General features: G+C 41.9%; 1 protein-coding gene across 1 annotated transcript in view; it reads left to right on the forward strand.

Moving 5' to 3' along the window:
• LOC135512444 (adhesion G protein-coupled receptor A3-like) overlaps positions 1-19601 on the forward strand; it is a 268454-nt gene that overhangs the window by 17126 nt on the left and 231727 nt on the right. The window contains exon 2 of the mRNA XM_064934473.1: positions 6883-6954. Coding sequence (XP_064790545.1) covers positions 6883-6954 — 72 coding nt within the window. The remainder of the gene's footprint in view (positions 1-6882; positions 6955-19601) is intronic.

The following is a 19601-nucleotide window of genomic DNA, read 5'->3' on the forward strand; positions in this document are numbered from 1 at the left end:
TTGCGCACCTACTCATTCAAGGGCTTTTCTTTATTTGCACTATTTTCTACATTGTAGAATAATAGTGAAGACATCAAAACTATGAAATAACACATAAGGAATCATGTAGTAACCAAAACAGAGATTCTTCAAAGTTGCCACCCTTTGCCTTGATGGAATGGAATTTCTTTCCATTTTGAGCCAATCAGTTGTGTTGTGACAAGGTAGGGGTGGTATACAGAATATATTCCTATTTGGTAAAATACCAAGTCCATATTCTGGCAAGAACAGCTCAAATAAGCAAAGAGAAGTGACAGTCTATCATTACTTTAAGACATGAAGGTCTGTCAATCCGGAACATTTCAAGAACTTTGAAAGTTTGTTCAAGTGCAGTCACAAAAACCATCCAGCGTTATAATGAAACTGGCTCTCATAAGGACCACCACAGGAAAGGAAGACCCAGAGTTACCTCTGCTGCAGAGGATATGTTCATTAGTTACCAGCCTCAGAACATGCAGCCCAAATAAGTGCTTCACCGAGTTCAAGTAACAGACACATCTCAACAGCAACTGTTTAGAGGAGACTGTGTGAATCACACCTTCATGGTCGAATTGCTGCAAAGAAGCCACTACTAAAGGACAAGAATAATAAGAAGAGACTTGCTTGGGCCAAGAACCACGTGAAATGGACATTAGACCGGTGGACATCTGTCTTTTGGTCTGATGAGTGCAAATTTGAGATTTTTGGTTCGAACTGCCGAGGCTTTGTGAGACTCTGAGTACGAGAACGTTTGATCTCTGCATGTGTGGTTCCCACCATGAGGCATCGAGGAGGATATGTGATGGTGTGGGGGTGCTTTGCTGGTGACACTGTTGGTGATTTATTTAGAATTCAAGGCACACTTAACCAGCATGGCTACCACAGCATTCTTCAGCAATACGCCATCCCATCCAGGTGATGCTTAGTGGGACTATCATTTGTTTTTAACAGAACAATGATCTAACACACCTCCAGGCTATGTAAAGGTTATTTGACCAAGAAGGAGAGTGATGGAGTGCTGCATCAGATGACCTGGCCTCCACAATCACCCGACCTTAACCCAATTGAGATGATTTGGGATGAGTTGGACTGCAGAGTTAAGGAAAAGCAGCCAACATGTGCTTAGCTTATGTGGGAACTCCTTCAAGACTGTTGGAAAACCCATTCCAGGTGAAGGTGGTTGAGAGATTGCCAAGTGTTTGCAAAGCTATCATCAAGGTAAAGGGTGGCTACTTTGAAAAATCTCAAATATAAAATCCATTTTGATTTGTTTAACACTTCTTTTTGGTTACTACATGATACCATATGCGTTATTTCACAGTGTTGATGTATTCACTATTATTCTACAATGTATAAAATAGAAATATAAAGAGAAACCCTGAGTGAGTAGGTGTGTCCAACCTTGTGACTGGTATTGTATACAGTGGGGCAAAAAGTTTTGTCAGCCACCAATTGTGCAAGTTCTCCCACTTAAAAATATGAGAGAGGCCTTTCATTTTCATCATAGGTACACTTCAACTATGACAGACAAAATGAGAAAAAAAATCCAGAAAATCACATTGTAGGATTTTTAATGAATTTATTTGCAAATTATGGTGGAAAATAAGTATTTGGTCAATAACAAAAGTTTATCTCAATACTTTGTTATATACCCTTTGTTGGCAATGACAGAGGAGTTGGCCAGTTTTATGACGGTCATAAATACCTGGCAGCAACACTTTCTCCCACTCTGCAGAAATGGAAGTTAAAAATCCCTTTGTTACAACAGAGAGAGATTTTGCAGAACTGTAACATCACAAGGTTGGACATTGAAACAATATTTCTAACGTAAATAATGTGGTAAATGGTTCATGGGGCTCTAAACAATAATCATGTCAAATAAGTTGTTGTTTTGTGATATCATTAAGGAAGGTATAACCAAATAACGGTAACATTGTTAAATAGTATCCCCAAAACACCAGCCTCAACTTCAACAGTGAAGAGGCGACTCCGGGGTGCTGGCCTTCTAGGCAGAGTTGCAAAGAAAAAGCCATATCTCAGACTGGCCAATAAAAATAATAGATTAAGATGGGTAAAAGAACACAAATGCTGGACAGAGGAGCTCTTCCTAGAAGGCCAGCATACCGGAGTCACCTCTTCACTGTTGACGTTGAGACTGGTGTTTTGCGGGTACTATTTAATGAAGCTGCCAGTTGAGGACTTGAGGCGTCTGTTTCTGCATGGAATAGTCTTAATTTCTCAGAACAAGAATAGACTGACAAGTTTCAGAAGAAAGCCTGTAATCAAACTCACAAATGCTGATGCTCCAGATACTCAACTGATCTAAAGAATGACAGTTTTAGTGCTTCTTTAATCACAACAACAGTTTTCAGCTGTGCTAACATAATTGCAAAAGGGTTTTCTATTGATCAATTAGCCTTTTAAAAATGATAAACTTGGATTAGCTAACACAACATGCCATTAGAACACAGCAGTGATGGTTGCTGATAATGGACCTCTGTACGCCTAAATACTGTAGATATTCCATTTAAAAATCAGCTTTTTACAGCTACAATAGTAATTTCCAACAATAACAATTTCTGATCAATTTGATGTTATTTCTTTGGAAAACAAGGACATTTGTAAGTGACCCAAAATTTTGAAAGGTAGTGTACATTTGTTTCATCACAAAACCGTAGAGCAACATCTGTGCTTTGAATTCCACAATGAAAACATTGCGTGTAACGAACAGTTACCTGACCTACAGCGTGGTCATGTAGGTTCATGTTTTTCCGAAAGTTTACTAAACAACTACTGATTTAGAACCACAGAATTACTGCAAGTCACCACAAAAGCACCATTTCAAATTTAAACATTTAAGCTTCATGAAATCAACTAGACTATATATCCTTTGTTTAATACAGTGAAAACAATCTTAAAAATACCAAAAACAATTTAGTCCAATTTAACAAATTGTCATGTGGCAGTCCATGGTACTGTTTTCTGTTTGTGTGTGCGTGTGTGCGCAAGAAAACAACTCTTGACTCGCCGTACATGTAGACTAGTTGCCATCCTCCTCTCTTTCATGTTGACAAAACGGTCTATGACTGTGTCATACAGTAGTACACACTTTTTAGTTTTTGTTGTCAAAGGCTACCTGTCTACAATGATTGCTAGCCTGACTTCCTCGCAAGGGCAAGAATGAACCAGCTAACGTGAGCATACGAGACTACATACTGAACTTCAATCGTCTCAGGCCAGTGGCACAATATACAAATTTATGGTTAGATTACAATCTCTGTCATTGTCCTGTACAGAGAATTAAGACCAATTCCCCATCTCCATCCTTTGCTTAGGAAAGGGCCGATGTATCTAGCTACTGTGGGACAACACAAGCAGACCAGAAAAAGACATGTTTTTCTGACAAATACGTTTTGCTTTTGATGTGATTTTATTGGAGTGAAGCCAAATCAAAACTGGCCTCCCTTGGTGGGTGGTTTTGCGCCAGGACTACCAACAGTTGAGCTCAGCTCAACGCTGATTTGCCAAAGGGAGGCCAAATGCTTGCTGGCATCAATCAATCAAATGCTACGGAGGCATGGCCTAGTCTTTTTGTCCAGACAGAATCACATCCTTGGGCTACACATACTGAGACAGAGGGGGCTGTTTCCCTCGCTCGGGCGATTTCTCTCGGGTGATCTAAAGTCACTTACGAATTGAAAGAAAATTATGAAAACACAGAGAGACGAAAGAAACCAATAAAAAAATACAAATGATAAATTAATGTAAAATATTTTGGGAAGTCTGGCTTCCCTTGGCATCCATGAATACATGCCACTGGTTGCCTGCCCTTCAGAAGGGTGTTCTGCCTGTACAGGGAGGATGTGAGAAATCAAATCAAATGTTATTCATCACATGCAGATGTTATTGTGGGTGTAGCGAAATGCTTGTGCAATAATATCTAACAATACACACAATACACACACAACCTAAAAGTAAAAAAAAAATATTAATGATTATATAAATATTAGGATGAGCAATGTCGGAGTGGAATAGACTAAATACAGTAGAATAGAATACAGTGTGTATATAAATCAAATTTATTTATATAGCTCTTCTTACATCAGCTGATATCTCAAAGTGCTGTACAGAAAACTATATACCTATGTGATGAGACCTATATACATATGAGATGAGTAAAGCAAAAATATGTAAACATTATTAAAGTGGCCAGTGATGTCAAGTCTATGTAAAGGGGGCAGCAGCCTCTAAGGTGCAGCCAAATGTCTTCAGCCTCCTGAGTGGTGAAGGCACTGGTGGTGTGTGAACCATTTCAGATCATCAGTGATATGTACGGCGAGGAACTTGAAGCTTTCCACCTGTTCCACTACGGTCCCGTCGATGTGAATAGGTGTGTGCTCCCTCTGCTGTTTCCTGAAGTCCACTATCAGCTCCTTTTGTTTTTTTCTACATTGAGTAAGAGGTTATTTTCCTGGCATCACACTCCCAGGACCCTCACCTCTCTGTAGGCTGTCTCGTCATTGCCTACTACTGTTGTGTCGTCTGCAAACTTGATTATTGAGTAGGAGGCGTGCGTGGCCATGCAGTTGTGGGTAAACAGGGAGTACAGGAGGGGGATGAGCACGCATCCTTGTGGGGCTCCTGTGGCGAGGGTCAGCAAAGTGGAGGTGTTGTTTCTTACCTTCACCACCTGGGGGCGGCCCGTCAAGAAGTCCAGGACCCATTTGCATAGGGCGGGGTTCAGACCCAGGGCCTCAAGCTTAACGATGAGCTTGGATGGTACTATGGTGTTGAGTGCTGAGCTGTAGTCAATTAACAGCATTCTTACATAGGTATTCCTCTTGTCCAGTTGGGATAGGGCAGTGTGTAGAGCAATGTTGAGTGTATTGTCTGTGGCTCTTTCGAGGCGGTATGCAAATTGGTCTAGTTTGTAGTGGCTGCTTAAAAAAAACAGAACCATGGATTTCAGTTTCTCCTGGTCAATATACTACATTCAGGATGAGGAACCATTTAACATCAAGTTTTAAAATAGTGAACTACTTATTTTGAACTTCTGGCAAAACTCTTATGATGCTCAGTTTTTAACTCTCAACTTGTGCTCCTATGCAGTAGCTTGTCTCTCCGTTGATCGATTTAATATGAACTTGCTCAGCAGTCTCTATTAAAGGTCTTTAATGCCATTATACACTGTATTTATGCTCTCAAAATGTTCTTTGAAAATACATTTTTTTTGTGTACATTTTCACTGTGTGTATCCCACATCATGCCAATTCCAAAATAACTACAACCCCCCCCACCCCCCTCCCGCTAGGCTGGTGAGTAATTTGCCTCTTCAGCACAATGCATTGTGGGATCACACTGCTTAATCCTAGGGCATTAGAAGGTGACAAAAGGAGATGTCTCGTGACACAACCTAATTACCACTCTTGCCAAACCTCTGCCATTACTCCTGAGAATGGAAGGGGAGGAGGAAGACGAGCGAGTGATTTGACCTTGGGTGTCTGTCTGTAGGAGCGTGCCAGTAGGAGACATTCAACGTGGTGCATGCAAAGCAGCAGGCCCCGTCTGCATGCAGACTCACTGCCATGCTCCATCACGCACTGCATGGCCTTACCGCCAGGCCAGCCCTGCAGCCGACAGGATGATCTAAGGTCTGGCAAGAGCGATTTAATATTTTAGCAGATATGAAATCCCCAAAATGCCATTTTAGGTGTATTTCAAATTATGTGCATCTGGGCAGAGGAATGAGCGTGACATAAATCATTACACACTCAGCCTACAGCTCTGAAGGGAAGGAGGGTCAGTAGAGAGGGGTGAACTAGGTATCTCAGCATTTAAAGTCAAAATAATTTACTGCTGTATTCAAGTCCATGAGTGGAAATCAATGGAAGAACTTGGAACCGAGATCCTTCATTGTTCGTAAAGTGTTGGCAGGCATGGTGTAAATGTCTGTGTGCGTGTGAATGTGTGGTTGAACACAGACTAGTGGTTGTTCACTGTTGTGTGGGTGGACTTTATCTTTTGTCTGATATGTTTGTTTGTTTCACTAGAGCAGCAGGTAACACAGCCCTCCATCTGTGTCCTAACGAGTCCCCCTGGACCCTTCAGACACAACACTGATGGGCTACTGTTTTTCACTATGGGATGATGTGCATTTGTGTGTCTGTGCACTGCATTCGTCCTTGCTTTTGTGTAATTGTTTCTGTGATGGTGGTTAGCTGAACTCCTTCCGGAGGCTCAGTGTGTTATGACTGATGTTTTTGAGTAATTGGGTATGTTCTGCTAAGAGGCTTTGCAGAGAGTCTTGAATTAATGTTTTTAACCATCCTTGATACACAAACAAATACCCATATTACAAGATAAATACTCAAGACCCTTTCCCCCAGATTCTTTTAAAATAAAGCACTACTTTACCCTTTAAATATACTTCAACAAGAACAGAAATGTATATCCACATAGAGTCCTGGGGCAAATATGTATTTATTGTCTATACTGTACCTGTTGAGCACATGCACATCATTGACTTGTTTGCGGTTCATAGTGGTAGCTGTAGATCAGGGGGGTCAAACAAGTTTTGCCCCTGGGGCCGCATTCGGTCTTCAATGAGGTTATATTTCCTAGCCATCAAAAATGGCAAACAATAGCCACAAAAATCCATAAATAAGACCAAAAAAATGCATCCAAGACGGGACATTTAAGGCCAGATTAAATCAGAGATACATTTCTATCTCTCACCAAGTTATTGACAGGATGCATAGTTTATTGGACATTTGTCTGTATTTTTGTGATATCTACTAATAAGTCTACTAATATGTCGAAAGGCTCACCATCTCACAGTCAACCTTTCCACTCTTCTGTCCACAGGATCCTCAGTAACAACAAGATCTCACTGCTGAAAAATGCCTCCTTCTTTGGCCTGACAGTCCTGGAGAAACTGTAAGTAAGCCATCTGCTGCTGGGAATTGTTCTGTTTGTCCTCCCCTGAGCCATAATGGCTGTCATCATGAGAATGACCCTGCCTGCGCTGTGGAAGGGACAGTGCAAGGGGACAGCCACGGGGGCTAGGGTAAAGCTCAAGGAGCTCTTGTTGTTAATGCTAGCCCAAATCAAATGTTGACTGCTTCCACTTTCAAGACACTGCACTTAACATCAATTGCCTGAGTAAATGTCTTAATATTTGTAATATATAGTAGAATATACACTGAGTGTACAAAACATGACATAGACTGACCCAGATTAATCCAGGTGAATGCTATGATCCCGTATTGATGTCATGTGTCAAATCCATTTCAATTCGTGTAGATGAAGGGGAGGAGAAAGGTTAAATAAGGATTTTGAAGCCTTGAGAGAATCGAGACATGTAGTGTGTATGTGTGCCATTCAGAGGGTGAAATGGGCAAGACAAAAAATGTAAATGCCTTTAAACAGGGTATGGTAGTAGGTGCCAGGCGCACTGGTTTGTGTCAAGAATGGCAACGCTGTTTCACGCTCAACAATTTCCCGTGTGTATCAAGAATGCTCTACCACCCAAAGGACATCAACCCAACTTGACACAACTGCGAGAAGCATTGGAGTCAACATGGGCCAGCGTCTTTGTGGAACGCTTCCTACAATTTGTAGAGTCCATGCTCCGACGAATTGAGGCTGTTATGACGGTAAAGGGGTGAGTGCAACTCAATCTTAGGAAGGTGTTCCTAATGTTTGGTATGCTCAGTGTACATCATATCATAAATAGGATCCTATAAAATCCCATTTATTTGTTGCCTGATTCCGTTTAGTTTTTTCCCAAATTCCATTTTCCCTGTTTTGTTTTGCCAGGTTTCTGTTTTCAAGGTTCTGCTCTCAAAATGTAAAATTTTTACATTTTAATCATTTAACAGACACTCTAATCCAAAGCGACTCACAGGATCAATTAGGGTTAAGTGCCTTGCTCAAGGGCACATCGACAGATTTTTCACCTAGTTTGCTCATGTGAACACAGGCAGTGCAGTGGAAGAGGGTGTGAAAACACTTCGTTGGGGACCGCAGCAAAGCAAATTGGTGCAAAAGCAAAACATCACTTCTAGCGACAAATCAAGGAACCAATAGCGGATCTCACTGACAAATTGTTGGCAACATCTCACGGCTCCATAGGGATGTGCAAGACTCTCTCATGACCAGTCCGTCCATCCTGCCAGCTGTAGCTGTTGGCACTGCACACCGGCTGTGCTATCACAAGCGGGGTGTGCCAAAGCACCGCTTACAGGTGCCCTCAGTGAGTGGGCTGTGGGGGCCAGCTGTTGCAGAGTCTGCACGTTTGGTGCCCAGAAGGCTGTGGTGCTACGGCTGACTGACGGGCTTACCCAGCACCGTCTGTGATGCTGTGGAATTTTGATTTTACCACACTGTGACCAGAGTCCCGATTACTGTACCCTGGATCTGGAAGGGAGAGGAGGTAGCTAGACACATTGGGATGAGACTGAGGTGATGATTATACAGCATATTGCCTGGTGTTTCTAGTTACTCAAGCATTTGAGGGTATGGAATATTCTTCTGCATATTGTTCTGTTTTAAAGATTATATCATGTTTTGATTATTGAGCTACTGGCTATATACCATTGATTATCATATATTTGCAACCACATGCTCAAAATGGAGATTCATGTTCGATGCAATTATTTTACCTTTTGTTTTACCAACACTGGAATTGATACATTTCATCACATCAGAGAGGAGACGTGCTGGGTGATGGCTTGAATCTCACCATATAGTCCTGGGCTCATTATCTGTCAAAGTGGGTCAAATTTATAGCATGCATATGAACAAAGGACACCACTGTTCTCTGTCAAGATGTGATGCTTTACTAGTTCTATGTGTTCCCACAATGTAAACTATCCCATTCCATAGCATTTAATTTCCTTGAAACCCATGTCGTCAAATTGAGAATTCAGTAATAATATGTGACCTAAGTAGCATGTGATATGTACAGGTAACTGCCAAAATAATGGAAACATGAGTAAATGAGGGCTACAAGAAGTGATTCCTAATTAAGCAATTAACATGAACAATTAGTTACGCAATTAACATCTCATCATGCTTAAGGTCATGTACAAAAATGCTTGGCAGGCCATTATTTTGGCAACCATGGCTATGCCCCCATAGGATTACAATGCCCCCATCCACAGGGCACGAGTGGTCACTGAATGGTTTAATGAGCATGAAAATAATGTAAACCATATGCCATGGCTGTCTCAGTCTCCAGATCTCAACCCAATTAAACACTTATGGGAGATTCTGGAGCGGCACCTGAGACAATGTTTTCCACCACCATCAACAAAATACCAAATGATGGAATTTGTCATTGACGAATGCTGTCGCATCCCTCCAATAGAGTTCCAGACACTTGTAGAACCTATGCCAAGGGCATTGAAGCTGTTCTGGCTCGTGATGGCCCAACACCCTACTAAGACATTTCATGTTGGTGTTTCCTTTATTTTGGCAGTTACCTGTATGTGTATGTACAGTGGGGCAAAAAAGTATTTAGTCAGCCACCAATTGTGCAAGTTCTCCCACTTAAAAAGATGAGAGGCCTGTAATTTTCATCATAGGTACACTTCAACTATGACAGACAAAATGAGAAAAAAAATCCAGAAAATCACATTGTAGGATTTTTAATGAATTTATTTGCAAATTATGGAGGAAAATAAGTATTTGGTCACCTACAAACAAGCAAGATTTCTGGCTGTCACAGACCTGTAACTTCTTCTTTAAGAGGTTCCTCTGTCCTCCACTTGTTACCTGTATTAATGGCACATGTTTGAACTTGTTATCAGTATAAAAGACACCTGTCCACAACCTCAAACAGTCACACTCCAAACTCCACTATGGCCAAGACCAAAGAGCTGTCAAAGGACACCAGAAACAAAATTGTAGACCTGCACCAGGCTGGGAAGACTGAATATGCAATAGGTAAGCAGCTTGGTTTGAAGAAATCAACTGTAGGAGCAATTATTAGGAAATGGAAGACATACAAGACCACTGATAATCTCCCTCGATCTGGGGCTCCACGCAAGATCTCACCCCGTGGGGTCAAAATGATCACAAGAACGGTGAACAAAAATTCCAGAACCACACGGGGGACCTAGTGAATGACCTGCAGAGAGCTGGGACCAAATTAACAAAGCCTACCATCAGTAACACACTATGCCGCCAGGGACTCAAATCCTGCAGTGCCAGACGTGTTCCCCTGCTTAAGCCAGTACATGTCCAGGCCAGTCTGAAGTTTGCTAGAGAGCATTTGGATGATCCAGAAGAAGATTGGGAGAATGTCATATGGTCAGATGAAACCAAAATATAACTTTTTGGTAAAAACTCAACTCGTCGTGCTTGAAGGACAAAGAATGCTGTGTTGCATCCAAACCTACTGTGAAGCATGGGGCTGGAAACATCATGCTTTGGGGCTGTTTTTCTGCAAAGGGACCAGGATGACTGATCCATGTAAAGGAAAGAATCAATGCGGCCATGTATCGTGAGATTTTGAGTGAAAACCTCCTTCCATCAGCAAGGGCATTGAAGATGAAACGTGGCGGGGTCTTTCAGCATGGCAATGATCCCAAACACACCGCCCGGGCAACGAAGGAGTGGCTTCGTAAGAAGCATTTCAAGGTCCTGGAGTGGCCTAGCCAGTCTCCAGATCTCAACCCCATAGAAAATCTTTGGAGGGAGTTGAAAGTCCGTGTTGCCCAGCAACAGCCCCAAAACATCACTGCTCTAGAGGAGATCTGCATGGAAGAATGGGCCGAAATACCGAAATACCAGCAACAGAGTGTGAAAACCTTGTGAAGACTTACAGAACATGTTTGACCTCTGTCATTGCCAACAAAGGGTATATAACAAAGTATTGAGATAAACTTTTGTTATTGACCAAATACTTATTTTCCACCATAATTTGCAAATAAATTCATAAAAAATCCTACAATGTGATTTTCTGGATTTTTTTTCTCTTTTTGTCTGTCATAGTTTAAGTGTACCTATGATGGAATTTACAGGCCTCTCTCATCTTTTTTAAGTGGGAGAAATTGCACAATTGGTGGCTGACTAAATACTTTCTTACCCCACTGTATGTACAGTTGAAGTCAGAAGTTTACATACACTTAGGTTGTAGTCATTAAAACTCAGTTTTCAACCACTCCACAAATATTTTATCGGTTAGGACATCTATTTTGTGCATGACACAAGTAATATTTCCAACAATTGTTTACAGAGAGATTATTTACCTTATCACAATTCCAGTGGGTCAGAGGTTTACATACACTAACTTGACTGTGCCTTTAAACAGCTTGGAAAATTCCAGAAAATGATGTCATGGCTTTAAAAGCTTCTGATAGGCTAATTGACACCATTTGAGTCAATTTTGGTGCTCAGTGCCTCTTTGGAGGTGCTCAGAACTCAGTGCCTCTTTGCTTGACATCATGGGAAAATCAACAGAAATCTGCCAAGACCGCAGAAAAAAATGTAGACCTCCACAAGTCTGGTTCATCCTTGGGAGCAATTTCCAAACACCTGAAGGTAGTATGTAGTAGTACACAAGTATAAACACCATGGGACCTCGCAGCCGCCATACCGCCCAGGAAGGAGACGCGTTCTGTCTCCTAGAGATGAACGTACATTGGTGCGAAAAGGGCAAATCAATCCAAGAACAACAGCAAAGGACCTTGTGAAGATGCTGGAGGAAACAGGTACAAAAGTATCTATATCGACATAACCTGAAAGGCCACTCAGCAAGGAATAAGCCACTGCTCCAAAACCCCCATAAAAAAGCCAGACTACGGTTTGCAACTGCACATGGGGACAAAGATTGTACTTTTTGGAGAAATGTCCTCTGGTCTGATGAAACAAAAATAGAACTGTTTAGCCATAATGACCAACGTTATGTTTGGAGGAAAAAGGGGGAGGCTTGCAAGCTGAAGAACACTATCCCAACTGTGAAGCACGGGGGTGGCAGCATCATGTTGTGGGGTTGCTTTGCTGCAGGAGAGACTGGTGCACTTCACAAAATAGATGGCATCACGAGGGAGGAAAACGATGTGGATATATTGAAGCAACATCTCAGCTTGGTTGAAAATGGGTATTCCAAATGGACAATGACCTCAAGCATACTTCCAAAGTTGTGGAAAAATGGCTTAAGGACAACAAAGTCAAGGTATTGGAGTGGCCATCACAAAGCCCTGACCTCAATACTATAGAACATTTGTGGGCAGAACTGAAAAAGTGTGTGTTCCGAGCAAGGAGGCCTACAAACCTGACTCAGTTACACCAGCTATGTCAGGAGGAATGGGCCAAAATTCACCCAATTTATTATGGGAAGCTTGTGGAAGGCTGTCCGAAACATTTGACCCAAGTTAAGCAATTTAAAGGCAATGTTACCAAATACGAATTGAGTGCATGTAAACTTCTGACCCACTGGGAATGTGATGAAAGACATTAAAGCTGAAATAAATCATTCTCTCAACTATTATTCTGACATTTCACATTCTTAAAATAAAGTGGCGATCCTAACTGACAGGGAATATTTACTAGAATTAAATGTCAGGAATTGTGAAAAACGGAGTTTAAATGTATTTGGCTAAGGTTTATGTAAACTTCCAACTTCAACTGTATGCATGTTACAGTATGTGATATGCATCAATATGAGTTTCCTGCCCAAAGGCATTTACTTAAGAGAGGACATATGTTGTTTTGGCCACTTAGTTAGAACCTTGACCAAAAGGTCCTATATGTCATGATGAGTAGATAGGTTAAGTGTAAGTGTAGAGCGGCAGAGAAATGGTGAAATGACCTCACCTCTGAGACAGCATCAAAATGCAGGGTGGCGACTGGGGTTTTCACTCTGTAAATGGATGTCAGGAGGGTGACTCGTCCTCTAAAGTTTGTTCTTGTTGTTTTCTGTTGGAAAGAGGTATATTACTGACATCTATCCACACCTCTTTAGGGTAGTGTCTCCTTCAATAGTGATTGATGTATATATGGCACATCCTCAAAGGACAAATCACTTTTCCTGATTGAGCAACAAACAAGTGCAATTTTGTTTACAATGATAATATATATATATTATTTGAGGGTTAACGTGACATGTAGGGTTATAAAACTGCATCCTGGGTTAAAGGGTGCAGGCAGGCAATATAATTGACTGTGTATTGATTAAAGCTTTGATGTCGATGACACAGTGGGGTCTGTAATGATTATATCCCTTGATAAAGATGAGCAAAATAGACTGAATAAAATTAATAATACAAGTACGAGCTATATTATATGCTTAGAAATGTTTTTTTTAATGATTGTTTATTAATACAATTGCTCAGACAAGTAATAAACAACAAGTAATAAATAGCAAATTCTCAAAGTAAGGGGGTCAGAATTATTGGATCCCCTGTTTCAAATACTCCAGCACCCTCCCCTTGTGAGAAAAACGACATTAAGCCAGCATTGGCACTTGGGTTGGAACTGGTGTTATGGTCATATGAACTTGAAATAGAGGCATTTGGCCACACTCACTAGCAGTGGGTTTGGACTTCTAAAAGAACAATAAGTATGCAGAAAATACCTTGTAAATACATTGTTTCTCCAAGATGGCATAGCAGTCAGACGTCCTTTGCCCTCGTCTTGTCGTGTCCCGTATGTATGTGTGTGTGTATATATATATATATATATATATATATATATATATATATTTCTTTGCATATCTTTTCTGTATTTTCTTTTCCAAAAACTCAACTTCAAAACACTCTCCTGCAACCCGTCTCACCAATTTAAAAAAAGTATTATTTACCTCAAATCTGAAATCCACAATAGAAGCAAGCCAAAAGCTCGCCAGAAGCTAGCCAGAAGCTAGCCAGTTTACTGGCTAACTTTAGTATTCAGCTAACCACGGTTGATGGTCATCAGCTATCCTTTAGCTCGAAAAAATTTCGCCAGTTTTGTACAACGTGACTCAGACCAGAACATACCGGACCTATTTTTCTCTCCATATCCCCAGATTTCAACCGAAAGCTCTGGACATTTACACCTGGGTCTTGTAGCAAGCTAGCTGCTATCCGTATGACTTTTGCTTTACGTCGATCAAACATCAATTATACGTCAAACATCAATTATTCCGGCGCTAGCCAGCTGAAGAGTTCCATCACTCCTGGGCTACAATTACCAATCCGGACCCGTTTTACTGCCGACGCGGAGCCCCACCGGGCCTTCACGACTGGACTACCGACGTTATCTGCCCGAGGGAGTTATCCAACTGGCCCCTCCGTCGCGACGTAACCTGAACTCCCATCTGCGGCCCGCTAATCGTTAGCTTTCTTATCGGTTGTTATCTGAATAGATCTATCGGACAATTTTTCTTGGGTCACTATTACTATATCTATTTTGCCAATTGGATTGATCCCCTCTACCACACGGAACCCCAATAATCTACCGACGGAAACACACGAGGTGGCTAACAACAGACCTCCATCCTATGCTAGCTTGCTACCAATGGCCCAGCTAGCTGTCTGAATCGCCGTTACCCCAACCAACCTCACTACTAACTGGACCCTTATGATCACACGACTAAGCATGCCTCTCCTTAATGTCAATATGCCTTGTCCATTGCTGTGTTGGTTAGTGTTTATTGGCTTTTTCACTGTAGAGCCTCTAGCCCTGCTCACTATACCTTATCCAACCTTTCAGTTCCACCACCCACACATGACAATATCTCTTTCATCATCACTCAATACCTAGGTTTACCTCCACTGTATTCACATCCTACCATACCTTTGTCTGTACATTATACCTTGAAGCTAATTTATCGCCCCCAGAAACCTCCCTTTACTCTCTGTTCCGGACGTTCTAGACAGCCAATTCTCATAGCTTTTAGCTGTACCCTTATCCTACTTCTCATCTGTTCCTCTGGTGATGTAGAGGTGAATCCAGGCCCTGCAGTGCCAATCTCCACTCCTATTCACCAGGTGCTCTCTTTTGATGACTGCAACCGCAATAGCCTTCGTTTCATGCATGTTAACATTAGAAGCCTCCTCCCTAAGTTTGTTTTATTCACTGCTTTAGTACACTCTGCCAACCCGGATGTTCTAGCTGTGTCTGAATCCTGGCTTAGGAAGACCACCAAAAATTCTAAAATTTTCATCCCAAACTACAACATTTTCAGACAAGATAGAACTGCCAAAGGGGACGGTGTTGCAATCTACTGCAAAGATAGCCTGCAGAGTTCTGTCCTTACTATCCAGGTCTGTACCCAAACAATTTGAACTTCTACTTTTAAAAATCCACCTCTCTAAAAACAAGTCTCTCACCGTTGTCGCCTGCTCTAGACCACCCTCTGCACCCAGCTGTGCTCTGGACACCATATGTGAACTGATTGCCCCCCATCTATCTTCAGAGCTTGTGCTGCTAGGCGACCTAAACTGGAACATGCTTAATAACACCCCAGCCATCCTAAAATCTAAGCTTGATGCCCTCAATCTCACACAAATTATCAATGAACCTACCAGCTACCACCCCAAAGCCGTAAACATGGGCACCCTCATAGATATCATCCAAACCAACTTGCCCTCTAAATACACCTCTGCTGTTTTCAACCAAGATCTTGGCGATCACTGCCTCATTGCCCGCATCCGTAATGGGTCAGTGGTCAAACATCCTCCACTCATCACTACCAAACGCTTCCTGAAACTTCCTGAAACACTTCAGCGAGCCGGGGTATCCTGGAAGGATATTGACCTCATCCCGACAGTAGAGGATGCCTGGTTATTTTTGTTAAATGCCTTCCTCACCATCTTAAATAAGCATGCCCCATTCAAGAAATTTAGAACCAGGAACAGATATAGTCCTTGGTTCTCTCCAGACCTGACTGCCCTTAACCAACACACAAATATCTATGGCGTTCTGCATTAGCATTGAACAGCCCCTGTGATATGCAACTTTTCAGGGAAGCTAGAAACCAATATACACAGGCAGTTAGAAAAGCCAAGGCTAGCAGAAATGTTCTCCCTGCAACACAAACTCAAAAAGTTCTGGGACACTGTAAAGTCCATGGAGAATAAGAACACCTCCTCCCAGCTGCCCACTGCACTGAGGATAGGAAACACTGTCACCACCGATAAATCCACTATAATTGATAATTTCAATAAGCATTTTTCTACGGCTAGCCATGCTTTCCACCTGGCTACCCCTACCCCGGTCCACAGCACTGCACTCCCCATTTCTCCTTCTCCCAAATTCCGTCAGCTGATGTTCTGAAAAATCTGGACCCCTACAAATCAGCCGGGCTAGACAATGTGGACCCTTTCTTTCTAAAATGATCTGCTGAAATTGTTGCAACCCCTATTACTAGCCTGTTCAACTTCTCTTTCATGTTGTGTGAGATTCCCAAAGATTGGAAAGCAGCTGCGGTCTTCCCCCTCTTCAAAGGGGGGGACACTCTTGACCCAAACTGCTACAGACCTATATCTATCCTACCCTGCCTTTCTAAGGTCTTCGAAAGCCAAGTCAACAAACAGATTACCGACCATTTCGAATCCCACCATACCTTCTCCGCTATTCAATCTGGTTTCAGAGCTGGTCATAGGTGCACCTCAGCCACGCTCAAGGTCCTAAACGATATCTTAACCGCCATCGATAAGAAACAATACTGTGCAGCCATATTCATTGATCTGGCCAAGGCTTTCGACTCTGTCAATCACCACATCCTCATCGGCAGACTCGATAGCCTTGGTTTCTCAAATGATTGCCTCGCTGTTAGTTTAATTTAATTATGCCAATGTGCTTTCATCAATTGAAAACCCTTAATCTATTTTATGAGAATTTCTAAGATTCTTGTTTGCATAAAATAGACGCAGACCAGTCTTTCAATAATAGGTAACAGAATTTATTCTCGGAGCGCGCTGACACTTAACCACGAGCAACAGTTTATATACAGATCATGACGTAATTTCATTGCTTTAACAGAATCCCCTCCTCTTGACCGGGACAAAGTGAGGTGAAAAGTTAATTCTAACTTACTAACACACTCCCAGGTAACTTTTGACCCCTCAACATTATCGATCACCACTGAGCTGACAGTTCTAATTAACAGAAAACCTAGGAATGCACTCACTGCCTTATCTAAAATCCCCAGAGCTAAGTTTCTGTAGGTTCAACGTTAGGTTAACGACCTTATTTGTTTACACAGTCCCCAACCCATTAGTTTCTTCCTAGTTGGAATGGTGTTCATTAACTTTAATTACTTCTTGTCCGTGTCACACAATCCCTTCTTATGAACTCATATTGTTAATCAGATATAATAAAACAGTTTACTTAGTTACAATTCTATTTAAAATGGGGATATTGTTTATTCATTTATTCATAATAATCCCAACACTCGCCTGGTTCACCAACTACTTCTCTGATAGAGTTCAGTGTTTCAAATCGGAGGGCCTGTTGTCCGGGCCTCTGGCAGTCTGTATGGGGGTGCCTCAGGGTTCAATTCTTGGACCGACTTCTCCAATTTATAAGTCGCTCTGGATAAGAGTGTCTGCTAAATGACTTAAATGTAAATGTAAATGTATACATCAATGATGTCGCTCTTGCTGCTGGTGAGTCTCTGATCCACCTCTACGTAGACGACACCACTCTGTATACTTCTGGCCCTTCTTTGGACACTGTTAACAAACCTCCAGACGAGCTTCAATGCCATACAACTCTCCTTCCGTGGCCTCCAATTGCTCTTAAATACAAGTAAAACTAAATGCATGCTCTTCAACCGATCGCTGCCTTCACCTGCCCGCCCGTCCAACATCACTACTCTGGACGGTTCTGACTTAGAATATGTGGACAACTACAAATACCTAGGTGTCTGGTTAGACTGTAAACTCTCCTTCCAGACTCACATCAAACATCTCCAATCCAAAGTCAAATCTAGAATTGGCTTCCTATTTCGCAGCAAAGCATCCTTCACTCATGCTGCCAAACATACCCTTGTAAAACTGACCATCCTACAGATCCTCGACTTCGGCGATGTCAACATAGCCTCCAATACCCTACTCAATAAATTGGATGCAGTTTCTGTACAGCAAAGGGCTATATAAATACGTTTGATTTGATTTGATATCACAGTGCCATCCGTTTTGTCACCAAAGCCCCATATACTACCAACCACTGCGACCTGTATGTTCTCGTTGGCTGGTCCTCGCTTCATATTCGTCGCCAAACCCACTGGCTCCAGGTCATCTACAAGACCCTGCTAGGTAAAGTCCCCCTTTATCTCAGCTCGCTGGTCACCATAGCAGCACCCACCTGTTGCACGCACTCCAGCAGGTATATCTCTCTGGTCACCCCCAAAACCAATTTCTCCTTTGGCCGCCGTTCCTTCCAGTTATCTGCTGCCAATGACTGGAACGAACTACAAAAATCTCTGAAACTGAAAACACTTATCTCCCTCACTAGCTTTAAGCACCAGCTGTCAGAGCAGTTCACAGATTACTGCACCTGTACATAGCCCATCTATAATTTAGCCCAAACAACTACCTCTCCCCCTACTGTATTTTTTTTCCTCCTTTGCACCCCATTATTTCTATCTCTACTTTGCACATTCTTCCACTGCAAATCTACAATTCCAGTGTTTTACCTGCTATATTGTATTTACTACTCCGCCATGGCCTTTTTTTGTCTTTACCTCCCTTATCTTACCTAATTTGCTCACATTGTATATAGACTTATTTTTCTACTGTATTATTGACTGTATGTTTGTTTTACTCCATGTATAGCTCTGTGTTGTTTTATGTGTCGAACTGCTTTGCTTTATCTTGGTTAGGTCGCAATTGTAAATGAGAACTTGTTCTCAACTTGCCTACCTGGTTAAATAAAGGTGAAATAAAAAAAAAAATGCAGAAAATACCTCATACCTACTGTAAAATATGGCGGTGGATCTTTGAAGTTATGGTGCTATTTTGCTTCCAGTGGTCAATGTCATCATGAACTCAACCAGAAGGCTGCAACTTGGCTGCGAGTGGATCTTCATTATGCGTCCAGTATGCAGAAAGTTGGAGGTCGTTTCACGAGCCAATGCTAGCTAGCGTTAGTGCAGTGACTGTAAGTCTATGATATCTAATAGCATGCTAGCAGTTCCCATAGACTCCCAGTCATTGCGCTAACACTAGTCATCAATAAGGCAAACGCTAGTTAACAACATCCTTCAAACTGCATGCAGTAAAAATGGTATCCACGAGTTCATCTGACTCTGGGGAAGTAGATAAAAAGCTTCATTGCCAAAATCCCAAAGTGTCCCTTTAACTAGACCAAAATGTTCCGTAGTTTTAAAAATTAACACTGGTATGCAGGCAATGTCTAAAGAGGCCAATTTCTCTTCTCTCTCTTCTCTCTTCTCTGTGATGCCTGGTCTCAGTGGATCTCTCTGCAAGGCTATCATCAACTCTGTTTTTCTGCCTAAAAAAGAGGAGCATTCCCCCCTTGCTTACGATTTTGGTTCAACATTTGAACAAAATTATTTATTTACAACATTTGTTATTGTTTCCAGACAGGAAGTGTGTGAAATCACCCTGGGTCTGCAGAATGTCCAC

The sequence above is a fragment of the Oncorhynchus masou genome, chromosome 24 (assembly GCF_036934945.1).
Source record: "Oncorhynchus masou masou isolate Uvic2021 chromosome 24, UVic_Omas_1.1, whole genome shotgun sequence".
Lineage (NCBI taxonomy): Eukaryota > Metazoa > Chordata > Actinopteri > Salmoniformes > Salmonidae > Oncorhynchus > Oncorhynchus masou.